The sequence below is a fragment of the Tupaia chinensis genome, unplaced genomic scaffold, assembly GCF_000334495.1.
Source record: "Tupaia chinensis unplaced genomic scaffold, TupChi_1.0 Scaffold000057_1, whole genome shotgun sequence".
NCBI classification, from domain to species: Eukaryota; Metazoa; Chordata; class Mammalia; order Scandentia; family Tupaiidae; genus Tupaia; species Tupaia belangeri.
In genome coordinates this window covers 3,235,850-3,262,786 of record NW_006159515.1, presented here as the reverse complement: position 1 = coordinate 3,262,786, position 26,937 = coordinate 3,235,850, and the positions used below count along the sequence as shown (strand labels likewise).

At 37.3% G+C, this 26,937-nt stretch overlaps 1 protein-coding gene across 1 annotated transcript in view; it reads left to right on the top strand.

Annotated features, from left to right (window-relative positions):
- ITGBL1 (integrin subunit beta like 1) overlaps positions 1–26,937 on the top strand; it is a 250,438-nt gene that overhangs the window by 126,259 nt on the left and 97,242 nt on the right. Inside the window, exons 5-7 of the mRNA XM_006141514.2 lie at positions 188–328; positions 4,738–4,878; positions 19,911–20,057. Of these exons, the coding sequence (XP_006141576.1) occupies positions 188–328; positions 4,738–4,878; positions 19,911–20,057 (429 nt within the window). The remainder of the gene's footprint in view (positions 1–187; positions 329–4,737; positions 4,879–19,910; positions 20,058–26,937) is intronic.

The window sequence follows — 26,937 nt, the reverse complement described above, 5'->3', positions numbered from 1 at the left end:
AATTATTCAAGTATTGGCATAGCTATGATATTTTAGGAGAAAACCATATAGTGTAATGATTTTAAGCAAGGAATGAAGAGATGCTATATTATTTCAAAAGGCAAAAGAAAAAAAAAAAGGTAGAAAGTTAATTCTGCTTTTAAAAGTTGCTTTTTTCCTCACTGTATAAAATTCATTTTGGGTAAAGGCCATGGGAAGTGTTACTGTGGAAACTGTTACTGCGAGGCTGGTTGGCATGGAGATAAATGCGAATTCCAGTGCGACATCACCCCCTGGGAAAGCAAGCGAAGATGCACATCTCCAGATGGCAAAATCTGCAGTAACAGAGGTGTGTCATTCATGCATGTTACTACATAATTAGGAGAAAACCAAGCTCTTAATTCTGAACACTCCTTTTCTCTGTATTTCCTTTAGTGTGAGAGGAAGTCATCTTTTACAATCACTTTCTTTGATGTAAGTCAACATTTACTATACTAACAATCTCTTTCTTGTTTTTTATTGCACAGAAAACAGAAAGATAAGAAAGTTGTTGTCATTCTTTAAGCTTCAAGGAACACATAGTTAACATAGGGACTGGAGTATTTTTGGCGGCCATCCAGAAATAGCACAGGACAGCTAAAAGGCAATTTTTGTAGCTAGTTCTGTTAAATGTCTCTTGACTAACCAAACAGTCTCTGACATGAGCATCTAATTATCCGGAGAGCATTCAGAAAACCCTTTTGTCTTAATTATGAGTAGATTGAAGGTTGATTTGAAATGCAGGATTGATATAATTTCATTTCAGTATACAGAAATGACAAAGTATGTATCACATAGCCATATGAAATTTAGACTGACCTTAAACAGGAATTTTAAAAATATATGAATATGGCTACATTATGATTAAATTTAGTTAACTTACTGTTGGTATTGAATCAAATGGTTCAAACATTTTAAAAAATCCTTGAACATCCTTGTTATTTTTCCTTTATCTATTGTTTTGGTAAGTAACAGAAAGCTGTGCTGGACTTTTCACTGGCTTCCTGATGATATAACTGTTCATATTTTCATCCATAAAATTATAAAATGTAAATAGCTGGAAAATAATTTTTTTCAATAAATAATGATTCCCTGTAATATATAATACCTACATGGGAAGCCTTATAATTTTAAAAATTGGCATGGGAGAGTAAAATGTGCCATATTTCTGTACACAGAGAAAGGAAAGCAAAAGACTTGAGCTCAGAATAAAAATCCTAAAGGAAATCCTTGCTTTTTGCAGACTACATCTTACTCTATTATCATACTAATTCACTTCATGTGCTTTTTAAAGTATATAAGGACATGTTTTCTTTTTAAGTCCTTTTTATTCAATAGGATTCATAGCCTTCATCAGTGTATGGAGCTTGGATTGTGTTACGGTGGAGAACAGCTGTCTGGATGTTGGAAAGAGAGGAGGAAAGTGGAGTTGATTGGGCTGTGGAATAGAGTCGGGTTTTGTAGGAGTTACGTGGGCTCTAAGAGATGGATGTTTTTCCAAAACGCACATGGCCACCTAGCCAAGGTCTGGCTCTTGCCTTCCCCTGCTCGGTATGTGGGACATTCCAATTCTGAGATCTGGCAGAGGCACCATCAAAAATGGTGAGCAGCTTGGTTCAATGAGGCTCTGAGCTCATGAGGTTTGGGAGTACATGAAGGCAGAGCAGGAGCAGGCATTGAAATGGATTCTTGTTTTTCTCAGAAGGCACCACTGTATCTGCCCTGAAACTCTTTCCTTACCGTTGCTTCTCTGTTTAGAGAGAGCCACTGGTATCTCACATAGCTATCTCACTTCCTTCTGTGCTCATTTTCAGAGTCCAAAAAAGCAGTGCTGCAGTCACAACTAAGTGGTGACAGAGTTAATGTCCTCTGGTCATCCTCACGGCATTTTCTGCAATTTCATATTAACCATTTTCACACATACCTGAGAAATCTGTATGACTGGTCGTCCCTACTCTCTGTACCAACACCATCTATACTATTAGGAAAAGCCATGCATATCCATTTTAAAATCTGAGATCACAAAGTAGAGTGTAAAAAAGAAAATGACTTATCACCTTTTTATTTTTTTGGAGAGGTTTTTGCTATAGGGCATGTGAGCTCGACAGAAAGACAGAGACAGAGAGACATAAAGTGAGAAATCACCCTCCAGGGTGGATGGCCACGCCTCAATCCCTTCTCCTCCATTCTCCTCTTGGGTTCTTGGGCATGCACGCACACGTGCCTGGTTTAAGCCACTGGGTCCGGGACTCGAACCGTGGTCGAGTATATAAGAGTCCAGTGACATAGTGATTATGCTAATTGCTGGTCCCAAAAAGTGATCTGCCACCTTGACATCAAGGTGTAGCCTCCTTTTACATTTGGTACCTGATCTTTAACCTTCTGTGGCTTCCTTTCCTCTGTATTTTCTTTCTGTTGAATACAACAATTAAATCATTCTATACATACTGATCTATAAACTCATTGCTTTCATTTGCTTATCTTTTTATGTTCACGGACCAAGATCTAATCATTATTCGGAATGGTTGCTTTATAATCCACGCTAACATGTACTATGCCTTCGCTAATTCCCCATTGATTGATATTTCAGTCACTGGCAGTTTTTCAGTAAGATGAGTGTAATCACATTTTATATTCCTGAACATGTACTTTTATGTACATTTCCTTCTGACTGGATACATTAATTGAAGTGGACAATTATACTAAATAACACTGCACATCTAAGAAGCACATATAGTGAAACTGCTATCCAGAGAGTTGTAGCAGATTTTGGACTCCAGTTCAGCATAGGAGAGTACCCATTGTCCCAAACCTTAACCAACTCTGGATCCTAGAAATATTTTTTTGACCTTTGACAATCAGGCATCTGAAAGGATTCTAACTCGCTAGTTTGGAAGATCTCCCAGTCCTATTTCGTGATGATAGTAGTTTTAAAGGTAAAGATTTTTCATGTTACTATACCAGTACGTTTGTACAAAATTTCCTATCGTAGTGACTCTTTGCCTTTGCCTATTTTGCTTAGACATATTTATTCTTTATATCTTGATTCCTAAGAATTATTTATATGTTTGTGAAAATATTCTTTATCTGCCCCCACCTCCTCTATTTGCTATAGGTCATATACACTTGACAAAGAGAGAGAAAGAGAGAGAGAGAGAAAGTAAGAAAGCATGCTCCTCAAGGGGGAGATGGCCATGCTGCAATTCTTTCTCCTCCATTCTCCTTTTGGGATTTTGGACATGCACTTACACTTGCTTGGCATGTTTTTCAAGCCTCTGAGTCCAGAACTCCATGTGTGCAGTTGCCATGTGGGATCAACTACTTCAACTAACATGCAACTGGCTAGTCCACTCTTTAATACATATGCACTATTTCATTATGGTTTTTTAGTTTGTTCATACTGTTTTCACAGCCAATCAAAATTTTAGATTGTTTTAAAATGTTCATTTCTTTTTTCTTTTATTAATTCTGATTTGAGTTTCTTGACCAAAAAGGGATTTCATTCATTCTATATAGTTTTACTTTGTGCATTTAAATAGTTAATCCAACTGGTACTTATTTTGATATAAAAAAGGGAGATGTTTAACTTTATTCCCCCTTACATGATTAGTTTGTGGTCCTAAAGACAATTATTGGAAATCCACACAAAATTAATATGCTTTACAGTTGTGCATTTCCCTGTGTAGATCCCTAGATTAAGGTTATATCTCTGTCTGATTTTCAACAAGCTCTTTAACCTCCATCCTGGTGAGATCTAGAAAACTGTGCCTTGTAGTGTCCTTTGACATGCATTCAAATTCCCATGACCATTTCCTTCCTCCTTTGCTTATTCTCGATTTCTCGTCTTTCCTTAAGTTCCACCTCTGACATCTAGAATAGGTGCCCTCTTGTCCGTGAATCCAGAGTATCCATTCCTAGTCACAGCCACCCAGGTGGCTGTGGGGATCTGGGTCCAGGACTGGACATGGAGTCAGTTAGATTGATGCTCAAGTCCTTTATATAAAATAGGTAGTATTTGCCCATAACCTACATACATCTTCCTGTATGCTTTGAATCATCTCTAGATTTCTTTTAATACCTAGTACAATTAAATTCTATGTGAATAGTTGTTATACTGTATTGTTTAGGAAATAATGACAAGGAAAAATGTCTGTTCATGTTCAGTATACATGCAACTATATGTTTGCAACAAAGTAACAGTTTCTATCTGCATTTGGTTGAATCTTGGAAGTAGAACCTGTGGATATGGAAGCCAGCTGCACTCCAGACCATATTCATACATTCATCTTCCCTTCCCCAAATGCTTATAGCATTTGTATACTAGTTTAAAAAATGTTAGTACTCATGCTTTTAGTGTTTGCTCAATTTTCTTTTACTAGTTTTTGTTTTGTTTTGTTTTGTCAAACAGATTATAAACTTTTCAAGTGTAAAGATTGTATTTTATATTGATTATTTTGATGTTGTCTTTGAGGGAAGCTACCACAGTGCTAATGACATTTCAGTCTTACATAATTATAGATGTAAAAATAACTTATGTCTATTTATTAAGAGATCTTTGCTATCAACTTCAGATGTATTTTTCCTTTTTAGAATTTATCTTTATAACATCTCTATGTACTTTCTAAATACAAAGTAAGCAACAGGAAGTAAAATCAAGGTGTGAGCTACTCTTTTGTGATTTTCTCGGCTGGACCCATTCACATTCTTTTTCCCTTGTAGGGACTTGTGTGTGTGGTGACTGTTCCTGCCATGATGTTGACCCCACCGGGGACTGGGGAGATATTCATGGGGACACTTGTGAGTGTGATGAAAGAGACTGTAGAGCTGTCTATGACCGATATTCTGATGACTTCTGTTCAGGTAAGTGGTCTACTAATTCTAATTATTTTGTTGTTGTTTTTGCTTTTGTGATAGGGCATATGCATTCACCAGAAAGAGAGAGAAAGTTATAAATCCCCACCGTGAGGACATTGCCATGCCACAATCCCTTCTCCTACAGTCTCCTCTTAGGATTTTGGGCACACACACATGCACCTAGCATGATTTTCAAGCTGCCAAGGCTCAAACCATGGTCAGCCAATTGGTAATCCAATGCCTTAACCTGGAGAACACTGGCTGACCCCCAAATTCCTATTCTTAAATTTTAAAAATCACTTTCCTATCAAAGAAACTGAATGTGCATCCTAAAGCATTTAGCATTTGTGTTGCTCCTACTAGGAACTTGGAAATGCTCCAGAGAATCCACACATTTGGCAAAGACTAGAGATTTAAGTGCACCCACTCTCTTAAAATCAGCCTGTTTCTTCATCAAAAAGACCCATTAGCTCCAGATACCTATTAAATTCAATGCTGAGAATACAAAATTATCAGACCTGATGACAACGACCAGAATAATGCTAGTTAAGGCAACAATATCATTGTATTACAAATCCTAGGAGAATATGGTTCTCAGGGAGACTTCTGTACATTAACTCTATGATATGATTTATATTGAAATTATTTTGCAATATAGTTTAGAATTGAATATCAATTAGTCAATTCACACAGTTTAATATTGTATTTTTGGAGCAGATACTTCTTGCCAGGATCTGGGGGGATCCTGGGCTACTGGCTCTACCAGTAAAGGAGAGAAACAAGGTCCTTGACTTTATGGAGCTTACAGTCTAAATGCAAAGGAAAATGCATCTGGCCAGGATGGATAATGGTACAAAGAACAGAAGAGCCGTCAGAGATTGACCTGAAAAAGTGTCATTTAGCAAACATCGAGTGATGGATTTTCAGTTCAGTTATAACTGACAACGCAGAAGGCAGAGACATATGCATGTACATTTCTTTAAGCCTCACTGCGTGTAGTTAGATAGAAAACTCCTCTGGTCTGTCTCCTGACAGTTTGCCAGCAAAAGGGGATAAAAGAGCTGCCCTATTTAATTACAGTCATGCACTTCAAAGGCTTTTCCAGACTGGGTGAGGGAAGCCTGCTGCTAAAACTTCCTACTGCAGAAGGGTTTTCCTCTTTTTATAATCCCTCATGCTCCAGAGGATTTCCTAAACATTTTGTGAACACTGTTCTCTTGAGGGGACTTTTCTATTATTCATTATCTGTGTGAAGGCTCTTCGTTATCATCATTACCAATGCAGTGGTGATAAACAGCTAACGAGTGTTGAGTGACTTCTGTGTGCCCAACGTGTATTGAGAATGGTGGGGAGTGGGCTTGTCTGACATTATCATTAAGACGAGGTGGCTCTTCATGGAGGTGGTGGTCTACTTAGCTCACACAATCCCGAAGCTCATGGGGTTCTGCTCTAGAAGGTAGGCTTGCAAGTAAAGAGTGGTATGAGAGGCATTGCGGGCAAAAGGAATAGAGGACTTTGATCTGTGAATGGGGCTAGAATCAATTAGAAATTCCCGGAATGTACCAGCAAGGAAGGGCGTGGTAAAAAGTAAAGCCTGTGAGACCCAAGAGCTGGAAGGCCCTTCACCTTGCCTCACAAACCTGCTTTATTGTAAAGGACATGGGGGGCTAGTATTTCAGGCAGAAGAGGGCTGTAGTTACCAGGTTTCTAGTCTCGTTACCTGGGTAAATGTTGGTGCCATCTACTGAAGTGGAGAATATAGGAGAAAGCTTTCAAGCTTATTTCCAGACATTTTGAGCATAAAAGACCAATGGCATGCCAAAGTGGATTTAAAAAAAAAATCTTTTTGCCAGGCTGTTGAATATGTAAATCTGAGGGTCAGTGGTGGATATGAGGATTTAGTCATAAGCATAGAGTTGGGAGTTAAAATTAAACTGGGGCTTAGGGAGTATCACTTAAGAATGTCATTTTAAGAACCATTCTGGGGCCAGCAGATAGTGTAGTGGTTACATCTCTAAACTCTCACGTGGCTGAGAGCAGTCTGAGTCCTGGACCCTAGCTTGAAATGCATTCCAGGAGTCTATGTGTGCATGACCAAGATCCTGGGAGAAGAATGTAGGAGAAGGAATGGTAGCATGGCCATCCTTCTTGGGGGTGACTGCTCACTTTTTCTTTCACTCTCTTTTTCTCTCTCTGTCTCTCTCTGTGTATCTCTCTCCCTGTCTCTCTCTCTTTCCAGAAAGCATATGCACTCTAAGGCAAAAATAAATACATAAATAAATAAATAAATAAACAACCTCTACAAAAAAATAATAAAAGCCAACATGTGGCATGGTGGTAGATCCCATGTGATACTTAAGTGCTTAATCTCAGATCCAGTGGCTTGTAAAACACACTGGGCATGTGTGTGTGCATGCCCCAAATCCCAAAAAGAGAAATGGAGAAGGAATGGTGCATGCCTATCCCCACGTGGGGGTGGTTTCTCACTATCCTTCTCTCGCTCTCTCCAGTGAGAGCATCCATCCTCTGATAAATAAAACAAAAACAAACAAAAAAGGGAATGTCATTTTTTTTTTGTGAGAATGTCATAGATTTTTCTGTGAGATAAAAAGGATTCACACAATTTAAAATACAATAAAGAAGAAAATCAGGCAATATATAAAAATTGTAAGTTTGTGACTTGCTGATATGGTGCCTTTTAAAAAATGAGATTGCTCTTTATTAAATTCATGATTCTGACCTTGGTCCTTATTTTGGAGTGAGTTTGAAAATTTTTTTAAAACTACATCATAGTAATAATTCAGGGTCCTTGAGTTGGTCCATCTCACTGTGAGGGGGAGAATCGTGAAATGAATGTAGAGCGTGGGACCAGCAGTTGGCGTAATGGCTATATCACTGGACTCCCACATAGTTGACCACGGTTCAAGTCTCAAACCTGGTGGCTTAAACTCCCGCTGGGCATGTGTGCTTGAATGCCCAGGATCTTGAGAGGATAATGGAGGAGAAGGGATTGCAGTATGGCCATTCTCCCTGGGGGATGATTTCTCGCTTTCTGTCTCTCTGTCTCTCTCTGTCTGTCTGGCGAGTGTACGTGCACTATAGAAAAACCTTTCCAAAAAAAAAAAAATAAAGAAAAAGATTGTAGAGCATGCCACTCCAGCTAACAGACAGTTTGGCCTTTCATAAACTTGCCATCACATGCTATTAGACTTAGAATTCTTCCTGTAGGTTGAGCAGGTAGAATATCATTAAGGAGGGCCCTAAAATCTAATTTCACTTCACCTGTTCTCCCCTCTCCCCTATGGTATTTTTCTTCTTCCACACATACTCCTTTCTTCCTTCTCCTGTGAGACTTCAGAGAAAGTTAGGCAATTGGGTAGTTTGGGCTGCACGGTTGGTGGGCTTATCACAAGAGGATTTGGGGAGGGAATGTTTAATCCTTTTGGATGTGGTCTCTGTGCTGTGGATGTGGACAGGGAGGAGCTGGAAGAAGTGACTGAATGACTGGCTGTGGCTTGAGTATTAGGATATAGGTCTGTAATTGTGATTCTATCATGCATTGGTTGAAGTGGATCGAATATGGTCTGTCCTTCACAGCTCATCCCCCATACTTAGAATGACCAGTTTAGGAAAAAAGAACCTCAAGTGAACAGAGGTTCTACTCTTATAGACCCTTTCCAAATGTTTTTCATGCATGGATACTTCATAAAGTTCATGGCAAAATGGGACTTATTTATTTATTTTCTTTTAAGACTTGTTTATTTATTTAATTTTGCTTGTTATTATTATTTTAAAATTTGACCAGAGAGAGACAGAGAGAAAGAAAGGGAAAGTGAGAAAGCAAGCCACCAGGTCCAGGACTTGAACTGAGGTCAGCCATGTGGGAGTTCAGTGCTTTAACCATCACACCACATGCCAGTCTTGAGAAATTAGGTTTAAAGCGTGTGTTTGTTTTGATGCCTACCCGATTTGAAATCTGTGCACAGGTTTTTTTCAACATACATTTTTTAATAAACTTTTTGAAGATCTCTTGTAATTCTCATTCTGTTTTATCTTCACACTAATTCAGCGAGAGAGATATTATATCACATTTTAATAGAAAAAAATAGGTTTAGAAAAATTAAGTAACTTGATAAAGTTCACACTGCCATTAAATGTCATCTGAAAACACAAATAACCTAAGTATTCATGTAATTTAATCTCCAGGTGATAACAAATACAATTCTGCAATTTCACTTTATTTTGAGGAGGAGGAACTGTGCTCTGGATGTTCAAAATTCTCATATAACTCAGCTTTTCTGAACATCATTATGATCTGGGACAAGCATCAATCTCTGGAGTATTTCTTCCTTCTTACTGAATCTGTAGAATTCTCTATACAATGCTTACATAGTTATTAGTCTTCACAATATTACTAATTACCAGTCTAAGTTGCACTGTAGGAGTGCCATGCAGTTGATTATTGAGTATGTTAATACCTTTGTGTTATGAGACAGATGTAACCCAACTACATCAATATTCTCTAGTGATTCATGCAAGGCCAGAATGTAATAAGGATCAGATGAAATGCAGTTTTATTTTTAGCTCCCATTCTTGCCATCCTTAGAGTACTGGACTTATTTAAGGCCAAGGAAAATCTCTGGAAAGATGAGTTTAAATTAGCTCTTTTAATTGACATTTTCATTCCATTCCCTCGTTCCCACTCTACCCATTCATCTTTTCAATAATGCACTCAAAAGTAAATATTTTATGTCTACTGCAGCATGGCTACAGGGGCACAAATATGTTGAAACATAGTCCCTGTTCTCAAATAAATCAATTTTATTAATTTATTTTTTCATTCCTTGCTGTTATTCATCATCCTCTCAGTATGCATGTGTGGGTGTATTTGTCTATTCACAAACATGTTTTATACACACACACACACACACACACACACACACACCTATATGCAAAAGCCCCTCAAAGATGATAATTATTGATAAGATTTGACTATGACAGAATGAGCAAGGCACAAGTAGCCATCTCAGAGTGCATCAACTGTTACAGTGTACTTCCTGATACTGAAATCACTCCTTTCTTCCTGTGGCTGCTTACCTCTCTGGTCAATGTCCCCAAATCCCATAACTGGAAAAATAGGCTGCAATGTGACCTGACACTTTATCTTGCAGCTGTTCTTGCCTACCAAAATGATGAAAATATAAAGAAGGTCTTAACTTAAAGTTAAATTAGTTTGGAAAATGAGCTCATTTGATAGAACTGCATTATGTGGGGAAATTTGTCATTGTGGATTATAGGAGCATTTAGAAAAGTAACTGAAGGAAATGATGAAGTATATTCAGCTTGTATTGTCTTGAAAAGAAGATCAATATGAATGGATTAAAAATACTAGTTAGATCTAATGAATTCTCTGAAATCTTTCTGTATTGATTGTTTTCATGTTACTTAGTAAGCAGGTACGTAGAAACATCAGAATTGAATTCATAGGCATTTTTTGATCATTTAAAAGAAAAGAAAAGAAATATCCTGTACAGCAGAACAATATTTGCTTGGAATAGATACAACTACACTTGTCCTCGACCCATATCACAAAAATTTAGGCAGCTTACCACAAAAGAATAAAATGATTACAAATTAAAAAATCATTATGGTGTCAACTTCCATCTCTGTGATAGCCTCAGAGCCTTCATAGCTCCTTCCTCCCCAGATGGACAGGGTGCCACTTGTCATGCTGCAACCCTTCCTGCCACGTGGTAGCTTGGAATGTATTCAGTTCAAAGTAAGTGGCTTAGACCAACACCAAGCACCACATTGCTCTTCTTGGCACATGTCTGAGTGTGTGTGTGTGTGTGTGTGTGTGTGTGTGCACGCGCGTATGTGTATGTGTTCATGTGTATGTGAATGTATGTGCATAGATCTTTTGAGAGTGATTCTCTATTTGAATTCTTCTGATGCTTGGTATCAGGGATAAACAAGAACATTCTGTATTTTTCATCTCTTTTTGTTGATCTTCTGCCTACACAGTGTAAAGGAATACTTGTTAGAAGCAATGAAAATAACTTTTGGATGCTTAACATATACGTGCATCAAATTTTAGATCAATGTCGTAAATTTTCCTTCTTCTAATCATTTCATTTGAAAGATAAAGTAAGTTGGGATGAGGCCCGGACAGGATAGTGATACATATAGACATATCAAGTCTACTTACTTTTTCTCTTATGACTTTTTCTATTTATTTATAAAAGAGTGTGATAGTATATTAGGGTAGTGTAAAGGGTTTTTATGCTGAAAGGCTCTTATCATCTCTAAACTCTTCCTTATATAGCAAAACACAGCATTTTCATCTTCTTGATTTTGTTATTACCAAATGATTCCTTCTCTTCCTCCTTGGCATAACTTATATATTGGAACTGAGAAACTAGTAATTCTAGAGGAAAAATAGTTTTATTATTTTATGATTTTCTGTCTTATCTGAAATGCTCACTACCTTTTCCAGCATGTGGTGTCAATACCTTGTATTTCTAAGTGGTTTTCTGATTCAGTAGCTCCTTCAGAATCTGGTATTGTTTATATTTCCAAGTGGTTTTCTTCTTTTATTTTATTTTTTGTTGCCAAAAAGTACACGTCCTTGCCAGAGAGAAAGAGAGAGAGAGAAGAGAGAGAGAACCACAATGAGTACAGTCCTTTTCCTCCATCCTGTTAGGATTTTGAGCATACACACACACACACACACACACACACACACACATGCACACACACACACACACGTCCTTGGCATGTTTTTAAAGTGCCAAGGCCAGGATTTGAACCAAAGTTGCCATGTAGGATATGGCCCTTTAATCATGATGCTTAACCACTTTATTATGGAGATGGCCCTGTAAGGGATTTTCTAACTCTATCAATTAAATATCATAAAGGATTTTTTATTTATTTATTTTTGTTTTGCATGTTTCTTTTTTTATTATTATTGTCATCATAATCTTCTTTATATTACATTGGGTTACACATAATTTTACAGTGTATTACATTGCTTTTTGAAAAGGGAATGCCATGCATGTCAATCAATACAGAGACATTAATCTCCCAACTTCATCATTCAATATCTTTTCTATGTTTTTTCAATCATCATTATTATTATTCTAATTATTTTTTAAAACAGTCAATCACTATTTCTCATTTTGCTTGTAAAAAGACTTAACCCATAATGAAATACTTCTCAGACCAATCCAGTTGAGAATACTATACATGTCATCACCAACAGGTAATAAGTCATGTCTGTTTCCCACTAGCATCCTGCCTCTCTATTTGTTCTCTTGCTAGAAAAGTACAGTTTAATTTAAAGTGGGATCTCTGATATTCTGAAATACATTTTGATAGCATATGACTTTGAGTTCCTAAGAGATGTGGAATATAGTTTTTTTTTAATTGCTAAGAAAAACAAAAAAGATGCTTATGCTTTAACGTCTGTCAGTTAATCTTTAATAAACTTTTAAGTTAGGTGATAGCACTGTCAATATTTTTCCTGTATAGCACTGTCAGTATTTTTCCTGTCAGTGGATTAGAATTATAGAAACCTTTATTACTTTTACACTTGCTTCTTCTGTGATCATTGAGATACATGATATAGGAAATTTACTTTCTCCCAAAAATGAAACCTTCAAAAATAATCCTTTGCAGGGCCAGCACTAAGTGTAATGGCTATGTCGCTGGACTCCCACGTAGTCGACCGTGGTTCGAGTCCCGGACCCGGTAGCTTGAACTCACACCGGGCGTGTGTGCATGCATGTGTGCGTGCCCAAGATCCCAAGAGGAGAATGGAGGAGAGGGGATTGTGGCATGGCCATCCCTCCTGGGGGGTGATTTCTCGCTTTCTGTCTCTCTGTCTCTCTCTGTCTGTTTGGCGCGCACACACGCCCTATAGCCAAAACCTCTCCAAAAAAAAATAATAATAAATAATAATCCTTTGCCACTATTTTATCATTTAAACGGTTGCCATATGTTCACTGACTCTCAAGGACTTCATTCATTATGAATGGCTGACTTTATGTTAGTCATATTTTATTGCTTATGCTTTCCTCAGCTTGAACTTGTTTAATTGGTATTGAATCTTGATGGCATAGTACAAAAGACACATTAGTGTATATTTTAAGGAGTAGTGAATCAAATAATATTCTCCCACTTTGATACTTTCTTATGTAGCGGCAAAGCCTTTCATCCCATAGACAATCACAACAATGACATGATCTCATGAGTTTATACTGCGGTGTAATTGGCTGCAGGTGTGTTATTCAGAGGGTTTTGATTAAGGAAAGCAAAGGCTTGGGTCCAAAGCAGAGGTAGGAAGCACAAGAAGGTTTTGTATTTTTTTTTTTTCCAACTTCACATAGAGTTAGCAATGCTTGGAATCAAAGCTTGAATTTTAAGAGCAATCCTTATGAAGGCTCATGGTGTTGTATTAAGTACACAGGAAATGATGAGGGACCTCATAGGCTGTATTTTCTTGCTAAAGTTTACAGACGAGCACAGAAATAGCAAAGGGATTTTTAAAATGCTGTAATAGTATAGGGTGTTAGAGGACAAAAGTTTTGAGAATTAAAAACTGGGAAATATAAAATAATAAGAAAATGGATAATGTATATGAAACTTAAAGGTAAACAATTGCCCCAAATTTCTTTTAGTGGGTCTAGAGAATCTACATTTTTTCAAAATATCTTAGGACTTCTACAATTGATCTGACCATCTTTGAAATTAATTGGATTACTCTAAAATTCTAAATCTCTAAAATTCTCTTTTAATTGCCAGAGGACACATGCACTCACCATAGAGGGAGACAGAGTAATAGAAGAGGGAAGGAGAAAAAATACTCCTGGGATCAGCAGTTAGCATATTGGCTATGTTGCTGGACTCCCATGTAGTCGACCGCAGTTCATGTCCCGACCCGGTGACCTAAATTCACGCTGGCCGCATGTGTGTGTGCCCAAGATCCCGAGAGGAGAATGGAGGAGAAGGGATTGTGGCGTGGCCATTTCCCCCGGGGTGATTTCTTGCTTTCTGTCTCTCTGGCCTCAAAAAAAAAACCTTTTTTTTTTTTTTTTTTTGAGAGGTTTTCGCTACAGGGCGCGTGCGCTCGCCAGACAGAGAGAGACAGAGAGACAGAAAGTGAGAAATCACCCCCCGGGGGGTGGCCACGCCACAATCCCTTCTCCTCCATTGTCCTCTCAGGATCTTGGGCACGCACGCACATGTGTCCGGTGTGAGTTTCAAGCCACTGGGTCCGGGACGCGAACCGTGGTCGACTACGTGGGAGTCCAGCGACATAGTCATTAGACTCACTGCTGGTTCCCAAAACCTTTAAAAAAAAAAAAAGTACTCCTCAGTGGGCAGTGGTCATGCTGCCATCTCTGCTCCTCCATTTCTCCACCCTATTGAGATTTTACACATGCATGCACTTGTGCACAGTATGTTTTTCAAGCTATGGGGCCAGGATTCAAACCACTATCAGGCATGTGGGATCTGGCTCCTTTAACCACTACCCTAAAGGATCAGCCCTAAATATCTCATTTTAATAACTTCAAATCATGTTTAGAAATTTGTCTTTATCCACATGATTTAAAAAAATCTACATGTGAATGAACCTCAAATAATAATGGCTATTCTAGAGCATGTATTCCAACTACACAACTTAAGAATGTTCTCTCAAGGGTACTGGTTTCCTTTGGTACCTGCCTTTGCCCACAAAGTTTCTGCTTTTGTTCCACCTGCCCAGGAATGGGAATTTTCATGGGAGGCATGTGTTGCTGCAGGTGGACCACAGCAGAATGTGTCAGCCTCTTGAATGTTTATGGATGTTCTGTTGTTCTTACCTGTTAACTGTTTTAATTAGCACAACCACTTTACATATTCTAAAGATTGTTTCCCTTTTTAATCTATTTTTCAGTTTTGTTGAAGTGTCAACTAGTGTTGCACATGTTTGTGGAACACAGCATGTTCTGTACTTTGTCTAGGTTCCTCTAGCAGATCTATCTGTCCTTGAAGTGAAACCTCTTGTCTCCAAGAATTTCCAAGCTCTTGGCACCTATAAAACAACAGAACTCATTGTACTTTAAATGGTGCATATTTTTGTGTTAGAAACTGCTATTTAGTATGCATTTGAAATGTAGCCCTGTTTGCAATGATTGCCCTTACATAAGGATTTGAAAAAGGATAGGGAAATCCCAAAATGTGATTAATGAATGGCAAAAGACTAAGAACCAAGAAACCTATGAAATATAGTTGTTAATAAGTATAAACTACAGTAAGAAAAATCCCCATGTTAGGTATCTAAATAACCATGTTCACATCATAATACTTATTAACAATCACAATTTTCTTCTCTTTTAAAATGATGAGTTTTGAGGCAGAAGACTAATTGTAACAATTTGTCGAATGGTCTCAGTTATATAATTGGTGCTCAATAAATAGCTATTGAATTGAACCCAGGGTAAAATGATAGATTTGCATTCAGTGATCCCTAATATTTCACCACACTTTGATTTTCTGATTTGCTCCATCAAGACCCATTTTTATAAGTAGTGAAAAGTTACCACAAATATAGATTGTCCAGTTTCCACAGACTCAGAAGATGGACAAATAAGTATTGAAAAAAGGGAGTGGCCTTTATTAAACATCCATTCCCGTATTAAATAATACATGTTAATATCAGATGCCAAAGGATAAGTAGTATGGATTTTTAATCTGTTATATATGATCAACCTTCTAAATAGTATCGATATAACTCCAGTTCCATTAATATTCTTCATAGGTTTTTTGCAGAAATTATAGAAATGTACCTTATTCAGCATCTTAATGATGAGTATCTGTATATTTATTGGTAGTTAAGGAAAGCTTAGTTGAAATCATGCTTTCCTTTACTTGGTTACATCTGTGGGCTCAAATGAATAAAAATAACAAATTTTTTTAATGTAGCATTTAAGATGCATAATGTACTTCCCAATAAATGTGGGAAGTAAATGTGTCTGTTTAAAAATAAAGAAAGTGAATCTTTAAAAGGCTATCACTTGACCAGCCCCAATCTGTAGGTAGCAGAACCAAGATTTGAAACCATTACTTGTTTGATAATGTTTGCCATTTTTTGCTAAAGCTTGCCATCACTTATTACAGATTTTTATCATCTCTGTGTCCATATGCAAACTATTTAGTATATTTATTGAATTTATTTGTATGTAGTAGAATGCTTTTCAAGGACTGTGAACTCCACACAGCTCACTAATTTTAGGTAAAAGTCTTTAGACTAAGAATGGATTGCTTGGTAAAGAGTGAAGAAAATTAAAGTAGCAACTTCAGAAAATGAAATTCTGCGTCAATGGACTTTTCAAAAGGAAATTGTTCAAAGATATGATAGTGCAGAGGGTAGGCGTAGATATCAGAGGCTGAAGGGAAGGGGAGTAGGTGGTAGGGAGTGGGTGGGGAAGTAAAAGGAAGAAACATTTAATAGACAAAAGAATGTTAAATTTGCTGTTAAAAATCTGTAGTTTTTGCTTTATAAAAATAAAAATTACAAAAAGAAAACAATCTCATTTGCAGTAGTGCTATAAAAACCTTTGCATAAAAATTAGCTAATAAAGTCAAAGATCTGTACACTGAAAATTATAAAACATTGCTGAAAGAGATTGAAGACACAGGTAAATGGAGAGATATCCCATGTTCATAGATCTAATAAAAAATCAAATTTGTCAAAGTGTCTACAGTAGCCAAAATAATCAACAGATTCAATCTAATTCCTATCAAAATATCCATGGCATTTTTTCACAGACCTTTTTTTTTTTTAATTCTTTTTTTTTTCTTTTTTCTTTTTCTTTTGTTTTGGAGAGTTTTTTGCTATAGGGCACGTGCGCTTGCCAGACAGACAGAGAGAGACAGACAGACAGAAAGCGAGAAATCACGCCCCAGGGAGGATGGCCATGCCGCAATCCCTTCTCCTCCATTCTCCTCTTGGGATTTTGGGCATGTACGCACACGCGCCTGGCATGAGTTTTAAGTCACCAGGTCCAGGACCCGAACCGTGGTCGACTACATGAGAGTCCAGCAGCTTAGCCATTACACTAACTGCTGGTCCCACAGACCTTTTTTTTTTTAATTCTAAAATTTGTGTGAAATGGGATAGCAGATGGCATAATACTGGACTCCCATGTAGTTGACCATGGTTTGAGTCCTGGATCTGGCAGCTTAAAAGTCATGCTGGGCATGTGTACATGCATGCCTGGAATTTTTAAAGGAGAATAGAGAAGGGACTGCAAGATGACCATCCCCCCTGGGGGGGGTGATTTCTTGTTTTCTCTCTCTCTGTCTCTCTAGCGAGTGCACACACCCTAGCAAAAATCTCTCCTAAATAAATAAAATAAAATTTGTATGGAACCCAAAAGATCTGGAAAGCAATAGCAATCCTGAGCAAAATGAACAAAGCTAGAAGCACCACATTTTCTGATTTCAAATGATATTACAAGGGACCAGCAGTTAGCATAATGGCTATGTCGCTGGACTCCCATGTAGTTGACCGCGGTTCGAGTCCTGGACCCGGTGGCTTAAATTCAGACTAGGCACGTGTGCGTGCGTGCCCAAGATCCTGGGAGGAGAATGGAGGAGAGGGGATTGTGGCATGGCCGTACCCCCTGGGGGGTGATTTCTCACTTTCTGTCTCTCTGTCTCTCTCTTTCTGGCAAGTGCACATGCCCTATAGCAAAAACCTCTCAAAAAAATTATATTACAAGACCAATCACAGTAGTATGGTACTAGCATAAAAACAGACACACAGAGCCAGGGAACAAAATAGAAAATTCCAAAATTAATCAACTCATATTTGGTCAACTAATTTTCAACAAAAGCACCAAATGTACACAATGGAGAAAGGATAGTCTCTTCAATAAATGGTTTTAGGGAAACTAGATAGCTACATATGAAAAACAATGAAATTACTTCCTTATATTACACCATACACAAAAATAAAATAAAAAGTGAATTAAATACTTAAACATAAGATCTGAAACTAAAACCAAACAAACAAATAACTCTTCAAAAAAAACAAAGGAGAAAGATTCTATGGCTTTGGTCTAGGCAATACTTTCTTTTTTTTGAGAGGGTAATGTCACACCAGAAGGACAGGGAACAAAAGCAAAAATAAACAAATGGGACTATGTGAAATTAAAATATTTCTGTGACAGTAAAGGAAACAAGCAATGAAATTGAAAGGCAACACATGAAATGAGAGAAAATATTTTCAAACTATGGACCAAGCCATGTCCTGATAGCTTTAACAGTGAGCTCTTTACACATGGCTGACCATACAACTCAAGTCTTGGACCTGGTAACTTGAGAAACATGCTGGCACATGTACATGCATTTGCAGAATCCCAAAACGAGGAAGAAGTGGAGAAGGGATTATGGCATGACTGTGCCCCATGGGGAGTGCTTTCTTACTTTCTCTCTTTTTGTCTCTCTCAGGTAAGTGCATGTGCACTCTGGCAAATATATTTGTTTCATATGTATATAAAATAAATATATGTATAGAAAAAATATATCATATAGATTTGTTACACACACACATATGTAAAACAATTATTCAGCTCAAAAGAGAAAAAAAGAAATTTTGGCACTTTCTACATAGACGGAGTACATTGTGCTAAATGAAAAAAGCCAGACACAGGAAGACAAATACTGCATAATCTCACTTACATGTGGAATCTCAAAACATCAGATTCATATAAACAAAAACCAGAAGTGTAGTTGCCAGGCTTTGGGGGTAGGAGAAATGAAAGGGTTTGGCCCAAAGGTACAAATTTTAAAGATTATAAAATTAATAATACCGGAGACCTAATGTACAGTGTGAAAACTATAGTTAATATTAGTGTATTATTTGCTTGAAATTTATCAAGAGAATAGATCTTAAGGATCCTAGTTAGACACACACATACACACACATACGCACATAACTTTGTGATGTATAAATTAGCTTAATCATGGTAATCATTTCACAAAATATATGTATATCAGAATATCATGTTGTACACCTTAAATATATACTATTTTTCATCTGTCAGCTATACCTTAGTAAATTAGGAAAAACAAAAGATCAACCTCCAGATTTTATTGCTTTCTGTTTGTGGTCCTCCATTTTTCTATGATTGTGGGATCTCAATAAATTGGTTGACTGGTTTTAAAAAGTCTGCTTTCAAAATAAATTGTTTTCTGGGGTTGGCAAGTGGCAAGGTGGTTGGAGGGGCTAGACTCCCACATGGCCGACCACGGTTCAAGTCTCAGACCTGGTGGCTTGCTTTCTCACCTCCTTTCTCTCTGTCTCTCTCTGATCAAACTGGAAAATAATGATGATAATAAATAAAGTTAAATAAAATATTTTTTTTAAATAAATAAATTGTTTTCTACTTCCTCTGACTTCTCTCCATGTGAATTATTTGCCAGATCCATTAAATACGCCTTTTAGGTCCCATGAGATAAATAGAATCATATGTAACTGGATTTTGATAGATTTAAGTTTATAACCCCTCTAAAGTGTTCATCTTATCTATAGCTATTGCTTTTCTTTACTGCCTTATGGTCAATTAATACACATTAGCATTAATGACACAAAGAGGTGTGGTATTATCTGTTGGAGATATTTCGTAGTTTTATCAGCAGTACTAGGGAGAAATGTTCACCTGTTGAAATATCCATTTTGTAAGACAAATAATAATGTGATTGAATGTATGGAAGAAAATGAAATGAAAAAAAAAATAAATAAATCAACACTACTTTTATAAAACATTTAACTACTAAATAAAATAAATTTAAAAGCAAAAAAAATACACATTAGTTATTTAAACATTTGAAAGTAATGTTCCTTTGCCTTAATGTTTTATATTGTGCTAATTAAGATCCTAATTCATTCATGACATTTACTATTACAATGAAACTAATTCCGACTTCATTGTCTTTATATAAATATGTGTATCTTCTGTTTTGTCTTTTCAAATACTCTCACTCTGCAGGTCACGGGCAGTGTAATTGTGGAAGGTGTGACTGCAAAGTAGGCTGGCACGGGAAAAAATGTGAGCTCCCTCATTCCTGTCCGCTGTCGGCAGAGGAGAGCATCAGAAAGTGCCAGGGAAGTGCTGACCTGCCTTGCTCTGGAAGGGGTAAGTGATGTTTCAGACTGTGGCTGCCTCCTCATAGAAGGATTCCAAGGAATTCATTCCACATACATCTTAGTTAAAAGATGGCTAAGATCGCTGAATGAGGGACATTAGTCTTTTCGGAACTAATAATAAATTCAATTTCTATGAAGGAAAGTATATGGAAAAATGTATCTCTCACTCAGCCTATCCAGTCTTCTTTTGCTTTGAGATATGTGGAATTCTAGTTCAGTTCAATTCAGTTCAATGTTGCATTAAAATAAAAAGAAAGAAAGAAGGAAAGAAAGAAGGAAAGGAGGGAGGGAGGGAGGGAGAGAGAGAGAGAGAGAGAGAGGAAGGAAGAAAGGAAGGAAGAAAGGAAGGAAGGAAAGAAAGAGAGAAAGGAAAAGAAAAAGAAAAAGAAAGAAAGAGAGAGAGTTTGGATGTTTGCTTAAAGCTTTCTGAATGAGACTATCTAATTGTCCACTGACATTTATGAAACTCAAGAACATTATTTTGAAGAGATGGTTGGCTTTTGAAAAAGCATTTTATAAACAGTTACAAATAAGCTTTTGTTGTTTTAGAAGGCGTATAGCCTCAGGAGTGCTCTTGGACCAGATCAGTACAAATTAGAAGAGAAGGAAAATTCATCCGTAGGAACAGTAGTTCTGTTCTTCTTGATTTATTAAAATAAGAAATACAATTTTACCTCTTGCATGAGAATAGCAAAGTTAATATGAAGTATGCTTTTGGAGGAACTGGTAATTGAAGTTATCACAAATTTTGTTTGAGAAAGAGGAAACTGGGAAACACTTTCTTTACCTGAATCCTACATTTACAATTTATGTTTTCCATTTTCTTCTTAAAAGTGTACTTGAGTATTGTGATACAGTTCACATAACATACAATTCACTATGTTAAAGTATACAGCACAGTGTTTTTAATATATTCACAGACTTATGCAACCATCACAGCTATCTAATTCCTCAAAATTTTCACCACAGAAACCTCATATCTTGCAAGAGTCACTCCCCATCCTCTTGTTCCCCAATCCATAGAAACCACTAATGTAACTTCTATCTCAATAGATTTGTCTATTCTTAATATTTCACATACATAGACTCCTATAATATGTGGTATTTCTGTATCTGACTTTTACGCTTAATGTAATATTGCTAAAGTTATCAATGTTACAGTATCTCTCAGTATTTCATTCTTTTTTTTTTTTTAATGGGTGAATGCTATTCCGGTGTATGGATATACCATAATTGTATGTCTGTTCATCAGTTGATAGATGTTTGGACATTTGGGAAATTTCTTTTGGGGCATTATGAATAATTCTGCTGTTAGCATTTATGTTTTGGGGATCAGCAACTATGTCGTTGGATTCTCATGTAGTTGACTGCGGTTTGAGTCCCAGACCTGGTGGCTTAAACTCATGCCAGATGCGTGTGTGTATGTGCCCAAGATCCGTAGAAGAGTATAGAGGAGCAGGGGTTGTGGCGTGGCCATCCACCCTGGGAGGGTGATTTCTCGCTTTCTGTCTCTCTGTCTCTCTCTGTTCGCCCTATAGCAAAAAAAACAAAAAACAAAAAACAAAACAAAACAAAAAAAACAAACAAAAAAAACCTCTTCCCCCCAAAAAACACAAAAATTCATGTTTTTGTATAGCCATGTATTTTACTTCTTTGAGTTTAAGTCTGAGTGGAATTGGTGGCTTTTGTGGTAACTTTCTGCTCAACTTTTTGAGGTATTACAAGACTTTTTTAAAGAGGATATGTCATTTTACATTCGTACCAGCAGTACATGAAGGTTCCAGTTTCTCTACATGTTTGTCATTATTTGTTGTTAATCTCTTGATTGCTCACAGTTTTCGTTATGTAAAAAAGCCCTCAAATATCCAAGATTTTGTAGCATAGATATTTCTTATATCCAATATTTTTCTAGTTATTGTAAATAGAAGAGTAGGATATGGATTTATTTTATATATATATATATATTTTAGAGAGATTTTTGCTGTAGGGTATATGCGCTCACTGGAAAGACAGAGAGAGACAGAGACAAAAGGCAAGAAATCACCCCCCAGGAGAGATGGTCACACAGCAATCCTTTCTCCACCCTTCTCCTCTCGGGATCTTGGGCACACATGAAAATGCATCCTGCATGAGTTTTAAGCCACTGGGTTTGGGACGCAAACTGCGGTTTATTACATGGGAGTCCAGCAACTTAACTATTTCGCCATCTGCTGGCCCCAGGATATAATTTTCTTCAGGAGCATTTAGGAGTCACCCCATCTTTCACCAATAACCCTAGATAGACACCACTGTTCTACCTACATTAATATTGTCATTATTGGGACCAGCAGTTAGCGTAATGGCTATGTCGCTGGACTCCCACATAGTTGGCAATGGTTCACGTCCCGGACCCGGTGACTTAAAACTCACGCTGGGCACGTGTGCATGCGTGCCCAAGATCCTGAGAGGAGAATGGAGGAGAAGGGATGCGACATGGCCATCCCCCCTGGGGGGTGATTTCTTGCTTTCTTTCTGTTTCTCTGTCTGTCTGGTGAGTGCATGTGTCCTATGGCAAAAACCTCTCAAAAAAAAATTGTCATTATTGTGTCAAGTAAGTTTAAAATTAGTAATTCTCAGACTACTGTTATCTACACCAATTAATAAAGAACAACTGAAAGTAAATTAATTTACATTAATATTTTACACTTAGAAAAATGTTATCGATTGTCCCCAGCCATGAAGGGGTGGGGAAAAAAAAAACGACATAGAATAAAAACTGAGAGGGGGAGGTATGTGCTTATTACTCTAAGTTTTAAAAAAAGAAAAATACTTCTTTTACAAACACTTTTTTACTTTGACATCAAAATGCAAAATGACAAATTATATAATGGGAAAACAAGACAAACATATGGAATATCTTTTATACTTTGAAAATCACTTTAAATATACACATGTACCAATGGCTTTTTTGTTTGTCTCTACATATTTTTGTTTGTTTTTATTTTTTTGGAAAGACAGAATGACAGGGAATGAGAACAGAAGATCAGTACTTTTAATAGGTTCTTACTATTGCAAACTTTTGTCCCAATCTCTGATTTACCTAGGATCACAGGAATGCATGACTAGCCTCAGCCTGCTCAGGTTGGTCCAGGATCCAACCCTGGGCTTCCCATGTGGCCCCAGCCTTTATGTATACATAAACCAATCTATATATAAAACAATCTTTAGTAAGTTCTGCCTAGGCTTGTTCTCCAAACACATATGTGTTTTCTGTCTTTCTTGAGATTCTCTAACTTATTTGGCTGCCTCTTTAGCAAAAGTATATTTCAACTTTATTTGGGTGTTGAAAATATAGAACTATGATTTTTATAAATTTTCCACAATTCATTAAGTCTCTAGAAGTACTTTACAAATACTGCTAGTGTCCTCTCAGAGAAATGAAGGTATTAATAAGGGATTTTTCCAAGAAACTATAACAAAACATAAGATTGCTAAGAACGAAAACCAAGGATTTATGACAGCCAGCCCAGTGGTCAGAACAATTGTCAGAGAAGTTTCCTTCTCACAGTCCTCTCTCAGCAGACACACTGGCATTGGGTGTTTTAAAGCAAGTGGCCAATATGAAAATTTGAAAAGGATTAGTTTTTCAATTTATGAATGAAAACTACAGCTGTGGTTACATGAGTGAAGAAAGCAATTACAAGGCCCATCAGTTCTCAAGCCTGAGAGCCTCCACAGCTTACAGCTGGAGCCAAAAGAAAAGAAAAACAAATATCTCTGGATGGAATTTACTGAAGTGCCTTTGGGGCCAGGTGGAGGCATTTTCCACCGGAGATTGTATTCGATTACTTGCTTCTGCTGGTGATGCTAAGTGGGTTCATTGTGCTCTGAAGGTAGGAGAATCACTTAAATGGTCTCTTAAATTTTCTATTAATCCTGTGACTCTTCATTTCTATTATTTATTGTCTACTTTTTATTTAATTACATGCAGTTTACATGCTCAGTATAGATATAAAGTCATATATCCTAATTTCTGCTCCTGGGAGTAGGCATAGAGTTTCGCTTTCTTTATTCTTATCTCAATGTTCTGCTCAAAATGAATATTGGCTTATCAGAGGCTACACATTTGTTTTAAATTCTTCTCGACTTTAAAATATGTTTTCTGGGGCCAGCAGATGTCATAGCGGTTACATTGATGGATTCCCACATGACAGACCATGGTTTGAGTCCCGGACATGGTGACTTGAAACTCATGCTGGGTGTATGTGCATGTGTGCCCAAGATCCCAAGAGGACAATGGAGGACAGGGGATTACAGCATGGCCATCCCCCCTAGGGGGCTGATTTCTCACTGTCTGTCTTACTGTTTCTCTCTGGTGAGCACACATGCCCTAAGGCAAAAACCTCTATACACATACACCACACACACACACACACACACACACACACACACATTTTATTATTATTGAGGTTTCTGGAGCATGAGTCTAGTCTGACTTTGGCAAAAATGGGAGCAAAAATGAGGTAAGTGGAAACTTTAAGAGTCAGTGAAAGATTTGTCATTCTCATTTCCTTCTGGCATGAGGATGGCTGCTTAAGATGAAGATGGTTAGCTGACCCACCAGGGACCTATACTATGAATGAGAAAGAGACCCCCCCCGCCGAGTGCATATGTGCTCTCAAGAGGGAGAAGAAGAGGGTGCGAGTAGGTCTCAATGGGGCATGGTCAGCTGCAATCTCTTCTTCATTTCTCCATCTTGTTAGGATTTGGAGCATGCATGCACACATGCCTGGTGTAATTTCAAGTTATGAAGGCTGATACTTGAAGCACAGCCAGTCAAGTGGGATCCAGTTCCCTTAACTGCTAGGTCATGGGGCTGGTCAAACTTGTGTTGTTTTAAGCAACTGATTTAGGTTATTATTATTATTATTGTTATTGTTATTGTAGAATTCCTGACAATCATTTTCACATACAAAATTTGGGGAACATAGTTATGCCAAAGCAAATAAAAAAGAAAACAACCCCCCCCACCACCAAATTACAGTCACCTAAAGGATAAGCATATAAAGCATTGAAGTTTCTAGCTATTCATCTGTGTATCAGTATTGATATAAATGAAAAGAAACATAAACATGTAAAAATTTAAAAAATGATGTATTTATGCTATTTGGTCAATAGTGTTTATGTGCACTTATGCAAAAGGCAGGGTTTCAGAATATATAGAACAATGCGTTAGAACAAATGCATGCTTTTTTTAAATTTCTAAAACCACAATGAGATAGAAAGAAGTATATTTATTCTTTTTACACAAGAAAAAAATTAGAAATTTGAAATTTGCTATCTTACATAAAAAGTTCCAGAGGTTCCAGTATTTTTTTTTTTTTTGAGAGAGATGTTTGCTACAGGGCTTGTGTGCTCTCCAGAGAGACAGAAAGTGAGAAATCACCCCCTTAGAGATGGTCATGCTACAATCCCTTCTCCTCCATTCTCCTCTCAGAATTTTGGGCATCTACACACACACATGCCTGGCATGAGTTTTAAGCTGGGTCCAGGACTTGAACTGTGGTTACTCTGTGGGAGTCCATTGACTTAAACCATTAAAACATCTGCTGGTTCTGCTTGAGGTTCAGCCTTTTTTTTTTTTTTTTAACAGAAGTTTTTGCTTTAGTGTGTGTGAGCCCTCCAGAAAGAGATGGAGACAGAGATCCCGAGAGGGAAAGTGAGAAATAACTCCCCGGGGATGGCCACACCACAATCCCTTGTCCTCCATTCTCTTCTCGGAATCTTGTACACACAAACGCATGCGCCTGGAATGTGTTTTAAACTGCCAGGTCCGGGACTTGAACTGCGGTCGACAATGTAGGAGTTCAGTGTTGTAACCAACATCTGCTGGTTCTGACATGGTATCTTCCTTTGCAGTGAAGAGGTTTGCTTATGCCCTAATGTAATAAATTAATATCTCATATCCAGGGGTGAATCACCATGTGTAGATCCTCTGGGAGTGCTGCCTCTCTGTCTCATTTTCTTCTTCTCCGTCTCTCTCAATCATGGAAAGAAACAATAAAGGCACGTTTTTGAAACAAGTGCCCACACAATTTATATCCTCTAGAAAAAAGAGTGTACAAGTAAATTCTCTTACCAGGAGCACAAGGGAAATTCTCTTTACCCATCAATAGTGACAATTTAAATAATCAGTTAAGCTCTTCTCAATGTATTGTGTTTTATTCTTAGTGTTATGAACTTTTACATTTACCAAGTTCCTTTCAGTAGTTTCTGTAATCATGAAAACGAATGATTTATCTGCTGGCACTCTTACTCAGAGGCTTACAGTATTTACCTTCTTTGATCCTCCTCTGTCCTTGTGTCTCAGTCATCCTTTGTCTGTTACTGCTCTCCCATGTGTTTTTATCGTTGGTCCTCTGTGCCCTCTGGCTTTCTTTTATCTGGCTTGTTCTAAAAGGTGTTGCTTATGTTTTAATTCCTTAAACACACATAACCATACATCCCCTTAAGGGGAGGTTTGAAATTAAGGAAGAATGATAAATTGAGGGTTATTATTTAATATTGTAGCTTCTAGAACATAGAAACCATGTCCTAATTTTTATCAATTAGCATGCTTTAATTAATGAATTAAGCAAGTTGTTTCAATTCCCTTACCTAGGAACATACTTTCAAAGAATAATAGCATGCCAAATTCTTACCATCTGGAGATTTTTCAATTTAAGCCATAATTTATCTCTTCCCTTTATTGGCAAAGTACATCTTCAATTTTTCTTGTCTTTATTTATCAGAGTAATTTCTTTCTTTCTTTTTTTTTTTTTTTTTTTGAGAGATTTTCACTATAGGGCACTCGCGCTCGCCAGACAGACAGCAGACAGAGAGAAAAAAAG